General features: G+C 33.0%; 2 protein-coding genes and 1 non-coding gene across 3 annotated transcripts; 1 reads left to right on the forward strand and 2 right to left on the reverse strand.

Moving 5' to 3' along the window:
* Positions 1–3,098: 3,098 nt before the first annotated feature.
* TRNAC-GCA (transfer RNA cysteine (anticodon GCA)) lies at positions 3,099–3,170 on the reverse strand. Its single transcript has one exon. It is a non-coding gene; the product is annotated as a tRNA-Cys (tRNA).
* Positions 3,171–5,065: 1,895 nt separating this feature from the next.
* LOC125841450 (B2 protein-like) lies at positions 5,066–8,292 on the reverse strand. Its single transcript, XM_049520584.1, has 5 exons — positions 7,409–8,292; positions 6,192–6,292; positions 5,995–6,078; positions 5,478–5,588; positions 5,066–5,223 (listed from the first exon to the last, which is right to left on the reverse strand). Exons 1-5 carry the CDS (start codon positions 8,049–8,051, stop codon positions 5,164–5,166), a joined length of 999 nt encoding a protein of 332 aa, XP_049376541.1. The 5' UTR covers positions 8,052–8,292; the 3' UTR covers positions 5,066–5,163.
* An 8,781-nt stretch (positions 8,293–17,073) lies between these two features.
* LOC125842194 (auxin response factor 9-like) lies at positions 17,074–22,810 on the forward strand. The gene is made up of 14 exons (XM_049521432.1): positions 17,074–17,569; positions 17,678–17,793; positions 18,787–18,882; positions 19,147–19,203; positions 19,314–19,466; positions 19,568–19,652; positions 19,774–19,864; positions 19,967–20,131; positions 20,464–20,577; positions 20,708–20,780; positions 20,870–21,023; positions 21,127–21,707; positions 21,820–22,007; positions 22,281–22,810. The coding sequence occupies exons 1-14, from the start codon at positions 17,503–17,505 to the stop codon at positions 22,396–22,398; spliced, it is 2,058 nt and encodes a 685-aa protein (XP_049377389.1). The 5' UTR covers positions 17,074–17,502; the 3' UTR covers positions 22,399–22,810.
* Positions 22,811–23,593: the final 783 nt, after the last annotated feature.

The raw sequence follows: 23,593 nt of genomic DNA on the forward strand, positions 1-23,593 counted from the left end.
TTGAAGTTGAAAAGTCACAAACTCAACCCCATACTGATGGACAATTCCCAACTTATGAAGCCTCTCATAACAGTCTAAAATAAACTCATAAGCATCATCACTCTCGAAACCAAGAAATACATAAGGCTTTAGCTTCAAAATCTTAGTCAACATGTCATGCTCATTACCAGTAATAACAGAACCCAACAAAGGACGGAAGAACGTATCATTACCTCCAGTCCCACCCACCTTGGGCGCAGTGCTAGCAACAGAGGGATTAGTAGGAGCTCGAGTTGTTTGAGTAGAAGGAAACACTCCAGGACCAACCAAACCTTTCAGGAATGACATGATTTGTTGAGCTAACACTAGGTTGATGGGAGGAACATCGGTAGTCTCAGCCTGCACCTCTTCCTCTTGTCCAACCTCCTTGACATTTTCAACCTCAATATCCTTTTCTATCTCTTCATGATGTACATGAGGGGCCTCATTTTGGGGAGCATTTCCGACCGGTAGCCCATCTATAGTAGGCGCCACTCTTCCTCAGCCTCTACCCCTGCCTTGACCACGACTTCTCGCAGCAGATTCCTCAGCTGGAGCATTGATGGGAGCAACGGGCTTGACGTCGTTGAATCTAGTATTAACCATCTGCAGACAGAAGAGTGAAAGAGGTTAAATATCAATTTGAATCACCAAATACCAATTGGAATCAAGTCATAGCATGAAAGGAGAAAAAAGAAAACAGAGAGATTTCCTAAAGTCCTATAGTCTCTTGAAGAAAAGTAAAAGGCGTCCCCATACCGTTCCGCAAGACTCTGCTAGACTCGTTTTGGTACATTGAGATCAATGAACCTAGGCTCTGATACTAATTTTGTCATGACTCAGACCATCGAGATTGACACCCACACTATCCTTCCAGTGGGAGAACCACTACTACAACCCAAATCAAGTAACTAAACCAAAAACTAAGCATTTAAGTTATGGAAGCAAGTTAAATAGCTAAAGATTGAAGTTCCCATAAACTTCCAAAAGATCTAATAACTAAACAATGCGGAAAAATACACCTAGAACCTGAAAGTCAATATACCAAAACATCTAACAATGAACCAAAGTCTAAACAAGAAGGGTCACAACTCCAACTAATGAATTATTAACTAAGTAGAAAGTCTAAGTCCGAAATGTAGACATAGACGAAAGGAGAACTCATGGCAGCCTAGAAGAACTGGCTCACCCTTGAATTCGATCGGCGATCACTGATCTTCTAAACGAGGTTTGTCAATAGCTGCCTGAAGATGCCCTGTACTCAACAAGAAATAGCAAGTGCAGAATCAGTACACAACCACAGTGTACTGGTAGGATGACGCGGCTACCCCACAAAGTGTAACATACATAAGTCAATACAACAATATAATCACATGCATATATCGAACATATACAATATTATCAATATTTACGAACAACGAACAACTTCGCATTTCTCAAGATACACAATTATGACAAGTCATTGGTCCTCTCATAGAATCCAAACCCAAAGAGTTAGCATACCAGAACGTGGTACCCGATCCAATGATTATGCCGGAACGTGGCAACCGATCCCATAATTATGCCGAAACTTGGCAACCGATCCCATAATTATGTCGGAACGTGACAATCGATCCAAGTTTGTGTGTCGAAACGCAACACCCAATACATTCAACAAACCACAATCACAATCACAAAGTACATTCTCATAATCATACAATCAAGTCATGATTCATGGCATTCAGCATTCATCTATCTTCATTTATGATTAATGTGATCAATAATGCAACATTCGCATACAAACATGTATCATAATGAAACAAGAACAAACATGTATCACATAATCATAGAATCACAACCATTACCTACCTCGAAACAAGCAAACTTGATCCTTCCCTTTTTCAAATTCGTTTCGCTTATTCTTGGTCTACAAACAATCAATATAATACGGGAATCAATAAACGGTCATTAATTACCCGGATTACTAACAATTCTAACAATCTTAGATCATACCCATGATCCCAAGTATATAAATTAGGGTTTTTTCCACCATAATTTCCAGATCAAAACCCTTTCCAATCGATAATTACCCATTAGATTACGTTCTACGGATCGAAAAATGGATTCGGGGGTTAAAATCTTACCTTTAGCCTTAAGAATGGTAGAAAATTATCAAGAATCGCCTGGGGTTCGTTCCTTAGCTCTAAAAACCAGAAAGTGCAGAATAAGACGTTTTGGGGTCTATTTACGACTTTAAGTCACGTCGGACCTGCCACAACGGTCCTCACCCCGCTACAACGGCCCCGCCTCAGCAACAAAAACCACCACCAAAGCGGCTTTCACGAAACGGTGAGCTATTTTAATAATTCCAAGACCCCCATTTCACAACACAGCTTCCACCAATGACACTCAAAAAATATCCGTTCATGTAAAGATCAATTTCGGGAGTTCTACTCGCCCGAATTCAATTCCGTAAAATCGTACAAATTCCTTAACGACTTATCTAACTACTCATGTAATCAAAAACATAATTAGATCACCCAATTGCTACCAGATTTCTCTAGACTTGAAAGATTCTGATTTTGTCCAAATCTGGATTGGGTTGAGAAATTTCAAATTACTACAAAAAAGTTTTCCGACCCAAAATTCTTCCCCGTTGACTTTTCTATAACGACGAAACCCAATCGTTACATTATAACCTATTACGAATAATGTAAAAATATTTTTTACGACCGGCTAAAAATGCTAAGATCCCAAATGATAAAGTAAACGGTCCAAAATAATGAAGTTCTAACTGGGCCACTTTCTAGTAAAGCCCACTAGCCAACCCAACTTGTACATTTTGTTAAATTTGAGAAACTTTTCTATAGTTTCAAATTTCAATAGAGGAAAAAGGTGAAGTTTAAGGAATCAAGGATTTATCGATAGGGGCGGAGCTACAATTCAACTTATAGTTTCGATGTAACTTATCAGTTTTTTTGCCAAAAATTATATTTGTATATAAAATTCATTTCATAAGTATAAAAAATTTATCTATAACTTGATAAGTTGTCTTTTTAGAATTAAGAAACTAAGACAGATCAAATTAGAAAGAAATAAAAAGGGCCCAACCGGGTTCGAACCGATGACCTCTTGATCTGCAGTCAAATGCTCTACCACTAAGCTATGGACCCTAGTTGTTTGTAGAAATGTTGTTATATTTACATGAAAGGATTAATATTTATTCGCATTTGGTGTTTATTTTAAATTAATGAATGCTAGACATTTGTCTTTTATACACATATACTTTAATTTTAAGAAAAAAGTTTTTTATACACATATTTGTCATTAAACTATGGTTAAAGTGATATGCATTCTCACTTAAAATTTTACACTGATGAGGTTAAATTATTTGATTTGATGTAGATAACTGATGCAGGTAATAAAGAAATAAATGATTTTTGAAACTTATGTTTGAGATATGTCGTAAAGTTATACTAAACTATAAAACCTCTTTTTTGATACTAAACTATGAGGGTCAATTTAAATAATTGTTTAGAAATTTTAAATGTATCATTCTTTTTGAAATAGACTGATAAAAAAAAAATTAATGTCCTTCGCTTTAAAATGACAAAGGGTAGTTTAGTAGGTTGTTCCCTCTTCTTAATTTCCTCTTATGAAGAAAAATTAAAGTCTTACCTACTTGAAATTGAGACGTAACTATTGACTTGTACTAGTAGACACACACAATTAACAAAGAGGAGAAATAACACAAAAACTTTACGACATTCAGCTAAACCTACGTCCTAGAGAGGTAGAAGGAAAAAAGATCTTTGAGACAAAGTCAACATTATTGATTTATCGCAAGTCAAAATTTCTACTATTTTAATTAAAAGTTAGATTAGGTGAGCTCCCAACCATCACCTTCTTACATAAATTTCAACACTAATCGTAAGAAACAAGGAAAAATTAAAAAGAAAAGCCAACTCTTCTATGATGATGTCAAAATCCGCTCTTATTTATATTTATATTTAGTATAAATTCATCACATGATCTTTCTTTTCTATTATTTTCAAGTAGTTCTATAAAAAAAAAAATTATCAATCTACAGATATATATCGTTCTGATGATGTCATAAGTTGGTTTGACAATTTTATTTATCGTTACTAGATAACTTTTTCCTTACCCTAGACCAACTAATTTAGTCTTTTCGAATCTTGATCCAAGAAAGTTTTTTTATTATTATTATTGATTTGGATACTTTCTCATTTTATTTTCTATAAAGGTTTTACTATTTAAAGAGATAAAACAATCTTTTCTTCAATAATAATTTTCTCAATTTTTTAAAAAGTATTTTTATATCATTAAGTGTAAACTTTTCATATAAATTAAAATAGAAGAAATATTAAATAAATGAAGAGTTACTATATATACATGTCTCAAATTATAAACTATTTTATACAAGTTAGGAAAAAAGAGATTTTCATATATAATGATATGACACCAGAAGATAGCTTACATACTACCAAAAACATAAAGTTGATTAAATCAAAAGTGATGTGCCTAACTAATAACTCATCAACAAACTTGTTCCAATTTTGTAAGAGAACAGTTCAACAATTCTACTAGCTACTTTCCAACTACTTTCTTTGAATACTCCTTCTAGAAACATGAGAAAATATTTAATCCACACATCACGTATTGCACTCTGAACTAAGATTTTGGGGCATTTATCAACATGGATTGTGGTGCACTGATAGGAGTGTTTCACCCTTAACCAGAAATTTCGAGTTCGAGCCCTGGGTATGGAGAAAATTTTATTAGGAGCGCCACCCCCGAATGAGCCCTGCAAAGCGCAATCCAAATTTAGTCGGAGCTCCAATGTGGGCTCCGAACACCGGGCGAAAAAAAAAAAGACTTTGGGGCATTTTCCAATTTTACTTTGGAGTTTGTTCCAACTAAACAATAATGTCTAATAATGATTGCTGAATTTAATCTCAAGCAAAAAGAGAAAAAGAGAAACACATCCAGAGCACAAACTTAAACAAAAATTAACTAATCATTACTTTTATTATATGTAACAATAACAAAAACCTGTTGGATTACAAAATAGTTATTAATCTGCAAATTAAAAAGAGCTATATATTGTCTATATATCACATATATTGCCTATGTACAATAGACTTTTCAATTTAACAAACTATTCAGTATATTTTTCTCTGCAAAAATGTCCAGCAGAGAGAGGGCCTGCAAAACCAAAAACATAATTTTCATGTTAAAACAAAATGTCTCATATGCACACTATAATATATAAATGGCCTAGTACAGTCTATGTTGCTCGGAGTCTCGAAAAATATTGTTAGGTGTGTCGGATCCTCCAAAAACTGTGCATTTTTAGGAGGATATGACACAGGTGCGGCAAAATTTTTGGAGGGTCCAAGCAACATAGTATACAATCTCTTGTTCAATTTTTTTTTTCTTTTCAAGGAGCTAATAATCACCTCTGGAATGTTTAGTTCAAGGCGAAACTTAGGACCGTCGTAATGGTGAAGAATTGGCCTGAATGAGTCCTCTTCAAGTGGTTCACAAATTTTCCTTGTCACAACACGCACCTATACGCGTAAATGAAATATAAATATGATAAGTAAGTTTCGATTTATTTTGAGACCAATGTAGTAAGTCTCAATCAACAAACAGGAACCTCATTCAGTTTGATTTAAATTTTTTTTCCAGTTAGATTAGATATATGTTCATTTGTAATCTAGTAAATGAAATAACTATAATATGCAACGAGATATTATTAGAAGGGGCAGCCTTGGAGCAACGGTAAAATCCAGTCATGGGTTTGAGTTACTGATTCTTGCGTCAGGGCTACATCACATACCCCTCAGATGCGACCCTTCATGAGAGGCTGCCCCTTTTTTTAGGTGACGGGATATTGTTAATCCTTACGATGGCATTCAAATATCTGAAGGAAATTCTGCACAGAAACTAACAGCTTTCTTAAACTTGTCTTACCTGAGCAGGAAAGCGCGATTCACCAGCGTTCTTCTTGTCCTCCCAAGCCGTAGGATCAATGTTAGACCCACCGAAGCTTGCAGCCTACAAAACCAATCCATGTATTGAGTTAAATTACCAGACAAAAAACAAGAGGAATAGATCCTAATCCCAACGAAATTGAGAGATTTACGGCATGGAAAAATAGAGACACAAACCTCAAAAATTCCGTGAAGCTGGTGGGTCGAGTAGTTGTAGAGGAAAAGAGGCAACCCGGGTGTAATTTGGCGAACTGAATCCCTGTAACGAGGTGGCAAACCTGAAATATAACACGATCAGATATCAGAAAAATGCCAATTTTACTTATTCTTTCGTTGTGAGAGTTGAAGAATAACTAGAATGCTCTGTGCAATGACAACAAATCGATCAACTACACCTTAATCTCAAATTCGTTGACGTTGACTATATAATCCCATATATCCACACCATTTATAGTATTCGGAGATTCATCTTAGTTTAACTATTCTTATCCACATCTACAGCTGTGGAACTCATATTACTGAATACCGAGTTTATGCAAAATTCTCTTATATGAAACAATTGTATGTTCTCCTATTGGAACAACGCATCACAAAAAACTCCTATGTTCCATTACCAATTCCAAAACAGTTGAGATCGGCTATATTAATCACTCCATTCTATTCTATGTAGGTCCATTTACCAAATCAAGCAAAGTATCCAATTAACATAACTTAATTGCAGTCATTTACAAAAACCACTACTTTAAGTCTTTAACCAACAACATCAAAGTTCAACTGATTACAACAATTAAGAACAATCTAGAAATACAGTCAAACCTCTCTATAACTGCATGTTCGTCTTAATATTTTTTGGCTACTATAGCAAAAGCTTGTTATACAGAATATATAATATAACATAGTATAAAAAGTCAGTCCCAAAGAAAACTTGACAGTTATAGTAAAAGGAAAACTGTTAATAAAGAGGTACGATTGTAAAAGCTCAAAACAACAACAACAATATATCCTTAGTAATCTCACAAGTGGAGTAGTGTGTGTAAACCTTACCCCTACCTCGTAGAGGTAGAGATGCAGTTTCTTAAAGACCCTCGGCTAAGGCTAAGGTGCAACAAATATCAAAGTAGTTATGAAAAAAGGAAATACGTCAGTAGAGAAAACATGTCAATTAATACGGAAAGCAGTATAGTATAGGGCAACAACGGCAGTTGCTGAAAGACCCTCGACTCAAGTGCAGCAAATCAAAGTAGTTATAAAAAAGGAAATACAGCAATAGAGAAAACATGTCAATTAATAATGAGGGCAGTATAGTATAGGGCAATAACAACAAAATAATGCAAGAGTGGTAACAACAACGAAATAATGCGGTAACTGAAACACAAAAGAATGAGAAAACTCACCAAAGAGCTCCCTTTTGAGATTTTCATGCATAGTATCATTGTTGCAAACAAAAATATATCCACCAACAGTTTCATTTTTTGGTAAAGATTCTGATGCTGGCAAAGTCTTGAACTTCTTATTCTCACTACTATTATTATTAGCACCCAAATCCCTATTACTCTCTCTATTAATCTTGTTATTTTTCTTTCCAAATTTATTCACAAATCCATAATCATCCTCAAAAATACCATTTTTCCCATTTCTCTTGTTATTATTAACCCCTTTTGAGTTCACCACAAAATTGTTAAAATTCATAGGGTTTGTGTAAACCCCTTTATTAAATCCACCATTTAAACCAACCCCACCACCACCTTTCACGGCTGAGCCACCACCAGCTGCCGCCGCCGCCGCCATGTCAGCAATCTTCCAACCATCATTACTAAAAAGATTGTAATCTGAATTCAAATTTTTTGATGGATTTAAAGAACTAACAGAGTTAATCATACCACCTACTCTGATATCAAAGTTTCTTCTTTCTTCAGGCCTTTTAGATACATAATTGCTACTCCAAATTGAATCATTTGAAGACAAATTTACTAAGTTGTTTGTATGTAAACGAAGATTATCACTGAATTGGTAGAAAGATGACTGATTGTTCTCCATTTTTTCCTCTTTTCGCTAAACCCCGGATGAAATTTTTTCTATAAAGATTGAATCTTGGCCTAAAACAACAATGGAAAAAGGCTTTTTCTCTAAACCCCAGATGATAATTTGTCCGTAAAGATTCAATTTTGGACTAAAAAACAATGGAAAAGGCTGTATCACTAAACCCCAGATGATAATTTGTCTGTAAAGATTCAATTTTGGACTAATAGAGTGAAATTAACAGATGAACAAAGCTCATAGAAGAGATTTTATTTACAAAAACTCTCAAGTAGTGGTTGGGTTTTATAAGGAAGGGTGGAGCGAGTAAACGCGGTAGAGGGAAATTTCGTAGAAATGAGAGGAATTAGGAGTGGAAAAACTTAGTCGTGTCAAATCGTAGTAATATTTAATTACATTATACTTACCGGGGTGTTCACGATTTGGATAAAAATCAATTCAAATCGAGAAATCAAATTAAAGTGATAATATATAAACTGATTTTATTTGAATTTGGTTTGGTTTTACATTTAAAAAAAACGACAGTATTTGGTTTAGTTATGGTTATGTTCGAAAAAAATCGAAGGAATCGAACCGAATCGATAAATTATATACATATCTTTTATTATCATACATACATAATATATTATTTTTATAAACAATTTTAAAGATACTATATGTTTTCAATAAAATCTATTTATAATTTACTTATTGAAAGCAAAACTATCCAAGGTGAGAACATTTATGTTAGTTTCATGTATACGAGTGTATGAGACTATGACAATTCTTTGTGAGATTAAAATGTCATTGTTTTTTCTTTCTAGGACAAAATAGTGAATTTTGAAGCTTTATTCATAATAAATTCAGTGATCGAAAGTTTTATAATGTCAGTCATTCTAACTATTTTTCAATTTGAATTGATTGTTGTCACTTTTTTCACGTTTTGAATGAACTGTTTCTTTTATTTTTGTGTATGGTTAATAACTGAACTAAATCGAACTGAGACCGATAACAACCAAACCGACAAATGTATATTATATTTGGTTTGGTTTTGATTTTGACCAATAGTCGATCAAACCGACCCGTGAACACCCCTAATACTCAAATTGTAGTGAGGTGATGGAGCTCGTTCACTCTTTAATCAGGGATCTCAAGTTTGAGCCGATATCGAGAAAATCTTCTTGGAGTGTCACCTTGAAGGGGCCCTGCAATGTGTATTTGAAAATCCTATTAGGAGCGTCATCCTCGAATGGGCCCTGTAGTGTGCGATTCGAATTTAATCGGGGATCCAGTGTAGGCTCCGGACACCGAGTGGGAAACTAAAAAAAAAATACATTATACTTTCATCCAGCTTTATTTGTCTATGGTATTATTTGGAATGACCAACAATACTTATCTAGTTTGTAAATTGATGAATAATTTANTCAAATTTTTTGATGGATTTAAAGAACTAACAGAGTTAATCATACCACCTACTCTGATATCAAAGTTTCTTCTTTCTTCAGGCCTTTTAGATACATAATTGCTACTCCAAATTGAATCATTTGAAGACAAATTTACTAAGTTGTTTGTATGTAAACGGAGATTATCACTGAATTGGTAGAAAGATGACTGATTGTTCTCCATTTTTTCCTCTTTTCGCTAAACGCCAGATGAAATTTTTTCTATAAAGATTGAATCTTGGCCTAAAACAACAATGGAAAAAGGCTTTTTCACTAAACCCTAGATGATAATTTGTCCGTAAAGATTCAATTTTGGACTAAATAACAATGGAAAAGGTTTTATCACTAAACCCCAGATGATAATTTGTCTGTAAAGATTCAATTTTGGACTAAAAGAGTGAAATTTACAGATGAACAAAGCTCAAAGAAGAGATTATATTTACAAAAACTCTAAAGTAGCGGTTGGGTTTTATAAGGAAGGGTGGAGTGAGTAAACGCGGTAGAGGGAAATTTCGTAGAAATGAGAGGAATTAGGAGTGGAAAAACTTAGTCGTGTCAAATCGTAGTAATACTTAAATTACATTATACTTACCGGGGTGTTCACGATTTGGATAAAAATCAATTCAAATTGAGAAATTAAATCAAAGCGATAATATATAAACTAATTTTATTTAGATATATAAACTTAATTTGAATTGATTGTTGTCACTTTTTTCACGTTTTGAATGAATTGTTTCTTTTATTTTTGTATATGGTTAATAACTGAACCAAATCGAACCGAGACCGATAACAACCAGACCGATTGGTTTGGTTTTGATTTTGACCAGTAGCCGATCAAATCGACCCGTGAACACCGCTAATACTCAAATTGTAGTGCGGTGATGGAACTCATTCACTCTTTAATCAGGGATCTCAAGTTTGAGCCGATATCGAGAAAATCTTGTTGGAGTGTCACCTTGAAGGGGCCATACAATGTGTATTTGAAAATCCTATTAGGAGCGTCATTCCTGAATGGGCCCTGTAGTGTGTGATCCGAATTTAGTCGGGGCTCCAGTGTGGGCTCCGGACATCGAGTGGGAAACTAAAAATAAATTAATTATACTTCCATCCAACTTTATTTGTCTACGGTATTATTTGGATGACCAACAATACTTATCTAGTTTATAAATCAATGAATAATTTATGATTGTGCCTCTATTTTACCCTTACTATTATATACTATTCATTTTTCAATGTTTATATGACTTATATTTAAGGAAAAATTACCTAAATACACAAAAAAAATTATCATATTCTCTAAAATTCTCTACCATTTAAAAAATTACAAAATCTCTACTCTCTCGTATTCTCGGATACATCACTTTACACGATGTATCAGGACATTGTGTGATGTATCCGAAATCGAGACGTGATGTATTGGGACGTTGAACAATGTATTCGAAACCATGACACGATGTAACGAGACATTTTGGGATGTATCCGAATTCCACCAAATTTAAGGAATTTTTGTAATTTGGAAAAGTTTAGAAATAAGATGTAATTAGCTCTTGACATTATGAGATTTGCATAAATTCTCTATATTTAATGAAGGTGATTTGATAAAATTATCCCAATCATTTACTGCTTATGTCAAGTCAATAATAAGTACAGTAATTATTATTGGACACAGAAAATAATGATTAATAACTTCTTTTTTAATCTAATTATTAATCATGTTAAAATTAGTATAAATATATACTAACATGTGCCTTTATATAAATTATTACCTATAGCTCGAAATAAATCATGTATGGTTCACTTTGATCTAATAAACCTCACGAATTTGTTTTTAAAATGTGAACATCACTTAACTTAAAGTCGTTCATTTTCTTCTCCCATTTGTTAAAAAGTCATTTTGGAAAAGTGATGGACAATTGATTTTCTTATATAGATCTGAACAATTCTCACTTTATATGTTAGTTGTTAGAATTGAATTAGACTCGACATTTATTTTATTACGTGATATCAAAGTCGGCTTACCTCAATTTTTTGTTCGTCAATGTTGGGGCCCCATATTATATTGTTCACGCTCCATCTCAAAAAATAGATGGACAATTGATCTCCTTACATAGACTTGCACAATTAACTTATAAGCTAGCATTTGGGGCTGAATTACACCCAAAATTCATTTTTACACCATTTAAATATAGATTCACCTAAAATATCATGTACATCTTTTCTATAGAAGTTTGTCAACCTAAAATCTAGTCAACTCTTCTTTTAATTGATCTGCTCTTCGTATTGGGCGTCACATACGCTCCCTTATAAGAGTTCAACGTTCTCACTAAAATTGTCTCTGCTATTGTATTGAGGGAGCGTCCGACTCTAACATTATTTTTTTCATATTCTAAACCTATGACAAATATCTTTTGTTAAAGCCCAACATATCTTACAAATTTATTTCCTTGAATTACATTATTATCAAACTTAAAAACATGGGTAATAAGTAAATTTGTGATATAATTTATAAGATTATTTATGTTTTCTCTTATTCAAATATAAAATTTACCTAAAATATCCTATGCCTCCATCTTTTTAAAATATTATCAACATAAAAGCATATCAAATTTTTTTTTATCGACAGTCTATATATCTAGGCGAAGCGACTAAAAGTATATTCGTTGAAAAAGGAAAAATGAAAGAAATTTTGATGAAAGCAAAAGGGAAGAAAGTAGTAATTTCACTATAAATAGTGTGGGGGTTGTTTTAGGTGAGCTAATCAAAGAGTGAATGGTGACATAAAAACACGGTTTAGAAGAAAAAGACATTTAAGTTGATTTTTGATTAATGTATGTATAAGTAGTTCAAAAAATAAATCAAAACGTCATTATTAATTAATTAATGTATGTATAAGTAGTTCAATTATACCATCAAACTGTCTTTTTTTAAAAAAAAATTACTATGTGATCAAACGATTGGTGTAGAGAATTTTTTTTGTAATTTCTTCTAAGATTTGTGAGGTTATACGATCAAGAAAATATTTTAATATTTAGTCAAGTGTTGAAATTAACTTTGTTAGAGTTGAACTTAATGACAATTATAGGGTTGGGTGACAATTAGGAGATAATTATAAGAGATAACTACAACATGATAGATTTCATAATATGTTTCGCTGAATTTCCAAAATTTGTTTAGTTAGAAAAAAAAAAGTAAAATATTTTTTTAAAATACTATTAAAAATAATTAGTTATATTTGATTAATCAACTTAAATAATTTTTTATTAATAGAATAATATTAATTTATGCTTAATTAAGATTTTAAAATTAGTTCTTGGAAAATGCTACTTTTTATGCTTCTGAAAAAACAACGTTTTATTATTATAAAATGATCAAACACTTCAATAACTCCACTTTTTAAAATAACCATTTTTCCAAAAAGAATATTTTATTTTTCAAACAATTGACCAAATAAGATATACTATTCAGATCCTCTAACATCCATCTAGAAGATCATATTTACTATTAGGTTGGGTTTCAAAATTAAGAAAAAAGATTTGCTGAGGTAATATTCCTTATTTATTTATTTATATATGTATCTGTTTATTTATTTGTTTTACTTAGTTGCTTAGTTAAGCTTCAATCTGTGAGAGGTGCACTTAGACATGTCAATTCATGTGGAAACAGTCAACCCAAAGCTTACTTAGTCCAAATTTTTTTTTAAAACAATTAACATGATATGATATTAACCGTTTAAATTAAATTAGCTTAATTTTTTTTTGGGAAAAAAAGATTTTGCATTATTAAGAATGTCATTATATATTATAGGGAAAAGGGTTTGAAAAATACTCTAATTTTGGCCAAAATTGCTATTACGATACCAAACTTTATGGAGGACATTTTACCCCCTGCACTATTTAATAGTGTATTTTAAAGGTATATATGTGCCCACGTGGACACATTAATATTTATAATGATGCAATATTTATGATGCAGGGGGTAAAAGGTCCTTTCCAAAGTTAGGTATCGTAACAACAATTTCGGTCAAAGTTCGGATATATTTCAGACTTTTTTCCCTATATTATAAGTAACTTATTCTTTTGTTTTAAATATTAATATGAAATTTGTTCACTAATTTCACAAATTTTTTCTCAAACTAAATTTTACATGAATCATGATCTAATGGTCACTTCTTCTTTTTTGGTGTGTGTATCTATGCACGATGCATCTTCAAAGCTATAAATAAAGATAATAAACCACTACTTAGATGATGCAAAAACATTATGTTGAATCTCACGCCATTACTATGCTATCTTCATGTCCATCTTGCCAAAATTATTAAATCTGTTTGATATCACTTGTTGCGCTAATTCAGTCCAAATATTTTTAATAAGACATGATATTATCCGCCTGGATTAAACCGACACGATTTTTCTCTTGTAAATTCTCTTTCTTGCACATAAAAAGGCCAACACTCCTATTTCCTTACAAACACAATGGTAGTATGGGCTGAAGCAAAAGTGGACTTTGGGAAGCCCAACTTTCAAGCCCATATGATAATCCAAACATTAATGAGGTGTGATCCACAATTATATAGTCCAAGTGACCAAAAACCATAGCTCCATTTTGTTTTATTTTCTTACAAAGTTTAATTTAATTCATATATTTCTGATTAAGATATAATTGGATGCTTATTTATTATAATTTAATGTAATAGGAAAGTGTACAGATCTTATGTAGAAGTGTTTTTTTTAGGTCAAGGTGTGATCTAAAGATTGATAAATTAATTAACAAATCAGAATTCAAATTCTAGCAGAAACATCTTTTTAATGTCAAAATTGTTGGACAAAAAATAATTATCCGATATTTGGGGTTAATGAAAGGTAGTTACTAATAAGTATATAACAAAATAATCAAGGTATGGACAAAATTATGACGCTCATAATAGAGGACTAGTCAAGGAAAATAACTAATAAGTTTTTAAAGAAGAGGTACATATCACACCTTAAATAAATTCTATATCGGAATAAGAGAGACAAGTTGCTCAAATTTTATAAGACATGACATAAACTTATATGTGCACACACTTTTGGGCTCAATAATGACGTAGAATTAGAGACAAATCCATAAGGCCCGTTATATTGAGTCCAATTGAATAATATGTATCATGAATTTGGATCGTGATAGAATTGTATTGAAACAATGAACATTATTGTTATTAAAAAAAAAAGATAGATGGGAGGGATAAGACATTTTGATTGTGTGACGACTTTCTTTTTGTCTCACAAATAGGTGGATCCAAATTTTATTTGTTCGAGTCCATATATTTTGGATTTCATTAACTTGTTATATAAAACAAAGTTTCACACAATTATTATTACAGTTATGCGAGATATGAAATAATTTTTTCTTGAAGAAATAAAATTTCATAAATAATATTTCAAGTTTATTGTTTCTTTCCATCCATCAAATGCCCCCCAACTCTCATTCCTTGACCATCTCATCCCTTGCCACTTCTTAGCCCACTCCCCACTCCTCATTCCGCACTTCATTGATTCATATAATATTTTGTCAGATTATATATAAATATTTTTAAAATAATATTTTTTATCTACTTACTAACTCATTGAACACTAAAAAATAATTAAGAAATCAGTCCATTTTACTTCCTACTCCCACTCTAGATCCTCATCTAACCTGTAAAACAAATTAAAGAAAAAGATACCCCAACTAATAATATTGGTAAGAGAAAGATGCATATGGCATAAGTAATAAAGTAGCATGAAACTGTCCTGTTATTTGTTAACATACTATAATTAACTCTATTTTTTTGTACTAAAAGTTTAATTTTTGCAACAAAAAGAAACACCACTAAATAAATATAGTATTAAACATTGATGCCATGGTTTATACGTCATGCCTTGTGTCATCGTCTTCTATTTAAAATTCTAAAATTCATTGCTAGTTAATAAGTGGCAAGCTAGCAAGCTAGCCTATGTCAAAGTGGAGGATCTAGAACAGGTTCCGCAGATTTAACTGAATCTATTATTTTCGACTTAAATTACCTGTGAAATAAAGAAAACTTAATATATACAATCGAACAATAATAATATACTTAATATGATTTCACAAGTGAAATTTAGAGAAAGTAAAATGTATGTAATTTATAGTACTCCTACTATCATGTAAAGAATAAAAATATTATTTTTGATAGACTTCCGACTTTGATCCAATCCTAGGATATATAATGTATGCCACTCAATTATTATATTTTCCTTAATTTCCAATAATCATCATTTACTTATGTAGAAGCAATATTAAGAGGGTTAAATGAATGTCCACTTGACTAGTAAATATTCCTATTTGCCCATGATTGTCTTCACATCAATATATTACATACTCAATTCAAATTGAAATACAGGTGTCAATCTGAAAAGTTTGGTCTAATAATACAAACTACTAATATTTTTATTATTATGAAACAAAGAGGAGCAAACAGTACACACGAATGCATTCAAACGTAATTCTATTGGTTTGTTTTTCTTTATCCATTTTCTCTAATGAAAATAAATACCTGAACAAAAGTTAAAGTATTCACTTAAAACTATTTTGTTTTTCATCGAACACTTAACATATGTTCATTATGTCACTGTTTGACTTGACAGACTCATTACGAAAATAATTATTGATATAGATATTTATCAAACTATTCCAATAAAATGATATTTTAGTATTAGGTCTTATAAAATGATTTGTTGAATAAGTATTTAATGGTGAATGTGTAGTATGGGAAAAAAAATACTATTGTAATTGTTTTTTCTTGAAATACAAATAAGAATAAAAATCTATTTTAGAAATAACTGACAAGTAAGAGTGAACGGATGAAGTAATAAAATGTTCTTATTCAAATATTTTTAATTCAAAGTTTTTGAAATTATTCTCTATCGTTTATCACATAGATAAGTCAATAACTTAAAATATAACACCTCGTTGTGTTATGAACATTCATCTTAACAAGCTATAAAACTTTAGAATATGTTTTAATTGATGTTGGTGCATATAATTAAATGAGATGTTATATTTTATTATGTAATTTATTTATGTCATGACACTTGAGAATGCATGCATATATTTTTTCTAAAATATGAGCCGAAGGTGTCTAACATGAGCATTTTATTATATGTTCAGATGTTTAAATCGGAATAAATTATTATAAAAATAAGAATATCTAAATAAAATTTACTTGTGAATTTAAGTAGACGTCGTTGGATTCACCCTATTTTTGTATCAAAATTAATAGATATAATACATAAACGTAAACTTATATATAACTCTTTAACCCTCTAATTTTTTTGTGCGCATAGACACTTTAACTTATATATAACTCTGAATATGTAACATCGTGAGTGGTGTCTTATACAACAATTTGCATAAAATTAATTGTATTATGTCACGTAGAATTTGTATGTCTACTTATATAGTTATATAAATGCTATCCGGTGACAAGTTAAAAGAAATATTTATATATTATATCAAATTGACAAAACTACCCTCACACGCTTTTCGAAGCACTTATATAGTAACTTTAAACCAAAACACATGCTTTAATTATACACTGTATATCTACTTCTCTGAAACAGCAAGAAAAAGCTCTGTTTTTGAACGGCCCGTTACTATCACCGATCACCGGCAGCTTCCGTTACCGCCGGCGGAATTAGAAAAGTTTTCAGCTTGAACTCCTCCGTTTTAAAGGGTGTCCAAATATGCAATTTTTTTTTTCTTTTTAACTCTATTTATTATTACTAAGAAATTTATTCCTGTGTAAATGCAAGATTTAGAGTTCCTAATTCTAAAATTGTATCTAATTTTCATTTGTGACAAAGATACAAACTTTTAGTCATAGTTTTTTTAGATTTTGTTTCATTATATATAGTTCAAGAACATCTATTGCCAAAAAAATTGATACCCATGTAGAGAAATGAAGTTAATTTTGCCTACAAAAGGTTAAGGAATTTTTGAGCCATTGTAGATTTCTGATTCAGAATTCCATTTTAATGGAGAATAAAGGGTATTTTAATTCAAACCAGCAGCATCAGCAACACAATTTCTCAGCAGCTGAAGGTTTGATTTTTATTTATTTTTTTAATTTTTGTGGGGTATTATTAAAGAATTCAGTTTTTTTTTTTTTTTTGTAAAAATGTTTACTTTTGAATTTGTTTTTGGAAAAAGTTTCAGGTGAAAATGAATTGTACCAAGAGTTATGGAGATTGTGTGCAGGTCCATTAGTTGATGTTCCAAAAAATGAAGAAAGGGTTTACTATTTCCCACAAGGTCACATGGAACAAGTATGTTTTTTTTTCTTCTTTTTGTTTCAAGTTTGGTTTTATATCAGTAGAGGAAGTTAGGAGGGTTGTGGTGGAGTGATATGTACTCTTTCGGATTTAACTAGAGGTCTCGTATTCACCTCTGTTGAATACGGAGTTACCTTTGTTAAGGAGTGATTTAAGGTACTTTCCAGTGTGAATGCGGATTTAGTGGTCCCAATGCAGGTAGTGTAGGTATAAATTTGTTTCAGTTTTGGTTTGAATCAGAGGTGGAACTAACAATGGTGGTGTGGTAAGTACACATTTCATCCTTAACAACAAGAGGTCTCGTGTTTGAGCTCTGTTGGGCATGGAGTTGCCTTTGTTAGTGAGCACTTTACTAGACTTTCAAGTGTGAATGCGGATTAAGTGGTCCCAATGTGGGTATTAGAGGAATTAATTTGGTTTTGAATCAGAGGCAGAAGTAACAAGGTTTGTGGTGGAGTGATACGTACTCCTTTCGTACTTAACCAAAGGTCTCGTGATGGAGCTCTACTTGGTATGAAATCGCCTTTGTTATGGAGTGCTTACTAGATTGTTCGGTTGGAAATTTGGATTTAGTGGGGCCCCAACAAGCGGATGTGGTGCATAAGTTATAGGCTGATCTAAACCAGCAATTTTTGTTCAGAACCCTGTATATGTGTAAAAGATTCACCAAATAAGTACAAATAATAGATTTCCAACTCAACGAATTGCACGGGCAATGGTAGATTTCATCTTGAGCAATTTTAATTATTAATAGGTGGCATTTTTTTGGTCATATAAAATAAACCAAAATTTTTAATAGGGAAAACGGTTTCCATTAGCCAACAATGGCAACTCTGGGCCATTTGGCTACCAGCATAGTTACGAACGAGACACTTTTGAAACGGAGGATAAAGTTGCTCTATATCAAATACATTATGAGAATATGTGTCCCTTTGCCATATTCGTTATTGTTGTTTGTTTCTGAGTTTGATTTTGTGGTATGGATAGTTGGAGGCATCAACAAATCAGGAGCTGAATCAGAGAATACCATTGTTCAATCTGCAACCAAAGATCCTTTGTCGCGTTCTTCACATTCAACTTCTGGTAATTAGCTGTACTTTCACCGTTTTCTTGTTTTAGTTAAACAGTAATGTTTCTATGTATTAGGTTCATGCATATATAAACTACTAAAAAAAAACAAGAATTAGCAACAAACAAATTTTGTAGTTGAACTACAATCAAATAATTTTGTTAGCTACGAGCTATTTAGACGTAGATTAGCGACGAAGTTCGTATAGCTAATTCTAGGTTATTTCTGAAGAAAAAAGAAGTTATAATGAGGACTTTCTCATTGAAAATTCGTTGTAGGCTGAGCAAGATACTGATGAGGTTTATGCGAAGATTGCTTTGTTGCCCGAAGCAGAGGTAAGAACTTAAAGAACCTACTTTCTTGCTTGTATGAAACTCTGTTGTGTTCACTTGGTCTTTTATGTTCTGTTGGCCAATTTTCCTATAATTGCTTTCATCCAATTTAGCAAGTTGAGCCGACTAGTCCTGATCCGTCCCTGCCCGAGCCTCCGAGGCCCAAAGTTCATTTCTTCTGCAAGGTTCTAACTGCATCTGATACGAGCACTCACGGTGGATTTTCCATTCTCAGGAAACATGCTAACGAATGCCTACCTCCCCTGGTAATATATTTGATCCTTTGTTGTTACATTCTATAGTCTGTCCATTTTGAGAAAATGATGCATTACCTGTCGATTTTGTGATGCTATAATTTTTAATGCAGGACATGAACCAAACGACTCCAGCACAGGAATTGGTCGCCAAGGACCTTCATGGCTTCGAGTGGCACTTTAAACATATATTTAGAGGTAATTATTTGACAACTCGTAGTGTCCAATTTGGTTTGACAACAACAAAAAGATGATAGCGATGACACTTTATCAAATTGTTATATGGCCCAAGTGCTCACTCTTGATTCTTGACTAACAGGCCAACCCCGGAGGCATTTACTTACCACAGGGTGGAGTACCTTTGTTTCCTCGAAGAGATTAGTTACAGGGGATTCTTTTGTATTCTTGAGGTTTATATCTGGTGCTTATTTGTCTATTGCGCTTTAAATCTATCATATTCATCACAATTATCACTATTTATTCATTATGTTCTGCAAATATGTCGTGTTTAGGAGGGACAAAGGTGAAGTCCGAATAGGAATTAGACGACTTGCTCGCCAACCGAGCTCAATGCCACAATCAGTGATTTCAAATCAGAGCATGCACCTAGGAGTGTTAGCTACTGCATCTCATGCTGTGACGACCCAGACTATGTTTGTTGTTTATTACAAACCGAGGTTTCTCTTATGCATCTCTTTTCTTAAAAGATTGAACTTTAGATGTCAAGGGGAGCCTTGGCGCAATTGGTAAAATTGTTACCATGTGACCAAGAGGTCATGGATTCAAGCTGTGGAAACAACCTCTTGCAGAAATGCAGGGTAAGGCTGCATACAATAGACTCTTGTGGTCCGGCACTTCCTTGGACCTCTCGCATAGCGGGAGCTTAATGCACCGGGCTGCCCTTATTATGTCCTTTCAGCAATGTTGAAATTAGTTTGTTTTTTTTTTTTGGGTGAGAATATGCTAAATGTTGCCTATGTTCTCAATGTTGTGTGTGGAAAATCTTCAGAACAAGTCAGTTTATCGTAGGCCTAAACAAATATCTTGAGGCTGTTAAGCATCGGTATTCAGTTGGCATGAGATTCAAGATGAATTTTGAAGGGGAAGAGATTCCTGAGAAAAGGTGGTAAAACATCAACTTTATTGAAGCTCGAATTAACGAGATGTTTCTCTACCGTATAAAGTTTCTCAGTATACTGCATTTCTGATCTCTATTATCTTTTTTCTTCGGTTGTTCCTTCGTAATTTCCCAGATTTACAGGTACCATAGTAGGAGTTGAAGATAGTTCCTCACAGTGGAAAGATTCAAAATGGCGATCATTGAAGGTGGATATAATTTGGTTGTTGTCGACATTGAATGAATCAATACATTTGGATTGATGTAAAATTTCATTATTTTTCTTCCATCTTTCCAGGTTCAATGGGATGAGCCTGCATCTGTTTCAAGACCTGACAGAGTTTCTCCTTGGGACATTGAACCATTTGTGGCGTCAGTCGCTACTCCTCTCGTTCCACCAATGGGGGTGAAGAATAAAAGGCATCGAGCACATAACGAACCCAAAACTTCAGGTGGAAACAAGCATATTCATAATCCATGGCATGTCTTTTTAGTCATCCTATTTAGTTTTCTATTTTCATTTTCTTGATTATTATTCCGTTATTTTCCTGCTAGAACCTGTCCCTGCAGCTGCACTAGCCGCTTGGATTCCTTCAACGCAATTTAACCCCGTTATTGAAGGACAAAGTAGTGATAATCCATTTTCTTTGCATACTTCACAAACACATTCAACTACCAACAGTACTTTTAAGGCTCATGAAGATGGAATTTGGTCAGCTTCTAAAGTAAGTGCTTCTTTGAATATGCTTTTGGATGAGACAGAAGGCAGTAAAAGTGCTTCACCTCGGCCTGCTTTTCCAAGCTTGGCGTCCTCACAATTCGGAAAGCAGAACGATCTCCTGCTTCCTTGCCTAGACGATGAGAGAAAACGTGATACAATTACATCCTGTAGATTGTTTGGTATTGACTTGAAATGTCCCTCATTTGGTTCTGTTAATGAGAATCCGCCTCTAGAACCAGCCAACAATTCTGATGGCTCTGCTGAAGGGTGCTCTGGAAACACAACTTCTGCTGGTGATTCAGAAGACAACTCTGGCCTTTCAAGAGATACCGAAGATCAGAAGCAAGAGCAGCTGAATCTGCCACCAAAGGAGGTTCACATCAAGCAGATTTCTTCCACCAGAACTCGCACCAAGGTATGAAAACCAAAACGAGAAAGTAAATTGTGTTTTTCCATGTTCGTTACTACTCCAAAGACGTCAATAGAAATAAAAATACTTTTTTAGCTTACATGAATTCCTTGAGAAGGTTCAAATGCAAGGCGTAGCTGTGGGACGTGCTGTGGATTTAACAAAACTGAGTGGATACGATGAGCTCCTAAAGGAACTCGAAGAGATGTTCGATATCCAGGAAGAGCTCCACGCACGAAATAAATGGGAGATCGTTTTTACAGACGATGAAGGTGATATGATGCTTATGGGCGATTATCCTTGGCCGTAAGTGTTTCTTTCTCCATTTACAACTTAAAATTAAAAGTATGTAGCTCATATGCGAATCCAGGATTTAAGGTTTATGAGTTCCTACAACGACCTCAAGTTAATATATAAAAATAATTGGGTTCCTACAACGACCTCAAGTAAATTTCTTAATACGTATAATACATGTGATCCATAAACTCATAAGCTAGCTCTGCCTGTGAATTATATTATAGCTACATGTAAGATCTCTCATACTTTGCATATCATAATATGGTGCTCAATTATTCACAGAGAGTTCTGCAACATCGCGAAGAGGATCTTCATTTGTTCTAGTCAAGACATGAAAAGTTTCAGTGCAAGAACCAAATCGCCATCTTGTTTAGAAAGTGAAACAACTACTTCAACATGAAAACCGCTCATAAGCTACATTACTTACATCTGTCAGGAGCGAAGACTCCATTTCGTCCTTGATCGTGTTTTCCCAATTGTGACCTTCATTTCTTAAAAAGTTTCGGCCTTGTTGACTGCCAACAGGCATCTGCAATCTTCAATAATAACGCTTAGAGGATGAGATTCTGTCGTCTTGTTGAATAAGCTTGACAACAAGCAAATAGTGGAGTTAGTATTAGAAGCTTGTGTATATGTAATTTAATGATTCTGGTGGAAGTTTGGTTGTTTTATCTCTGTGGTTGTACTTACTCAAGTGGGGTTGTTGCAACAGGAAAAACTTACTTACATCTAGTGTTTATGTAAAATCAATAAGTATATGAGGCGTATATTCTATATATACGCGTTTATCGCTTAAATTTGTTTGATTTAAATGCATTCTCACCTCATTTTGTCACTTAACAATTGCATATTCATATGGTTTGGTAGGGTTTTAAAGGTATGAATAGGAAATGAAGAGTTGTGACTTTGCCGAAGGGTTGTGACCTCAATGAAAAGTTGTGTCTTTTCTAAAGGGTTGTGACAGTTTAAAAGGTTGTGCCTTTTTCAAAGGGTTATGACCTTTCTTAAAGGTTGTCCTTTTTTCAAAAACTTGTGATCTTTTACCATTTGTTGGCTATAAATAGAAAGTTTTTTTCTCATTTTTCAGCATTGAATTCTTCTCTTCTTTTGCATACATTTCTTACAAACAAAATTAATCGTGTATGTGATTCGTTGCTATCTTTTTGAGTTCGTTGAAATTATCGAAGTTTGAGGTGCCACTATTTCTTTAATGGTTAATTTGTTTTATCTTGGGAGGAATTAATCTACAACCTCCGATACTTAAGGGAATTAAATTTCTTAAAGACACATAGTGGGTTCTATGGACTCGGATAGTTCTTTTCTTTTTCTTTTCATATTTTTATTAAACATCGTATGCGGATGAATATTTAACATATTTTCATCTTTATCATTCTTCCGAGTTTACCTTGATACGAATACTTATTATTTTAAGGGGTCGTTTGGTAGGGTTTATAAAAATAATGTTAAATAGAGTGTATTAGTAATGCTTGCATTAGCAATGCATGTATTAGTTATGCTTGCATTAATTATACATAGATTATTTTTATGCATGTTTAGTTTGATCACTTTGATGCATTAAAAATAGAATGCATTGC

This window comes from Solanum stenotomum, chromosome 10 (assembly GCF_019186545.1).
Source record: "Solanum stenotomum isolate F172 chromosome 10, ASM1918654v1, whole genome shotgun sequence".
Classification (NCBI taxonomy): Eukaryota; Viridiplantae; Streptophyta; class Magnoliopsida; order Solanales; family Solanaceae; genus Solanum; species Solanum stenotomum.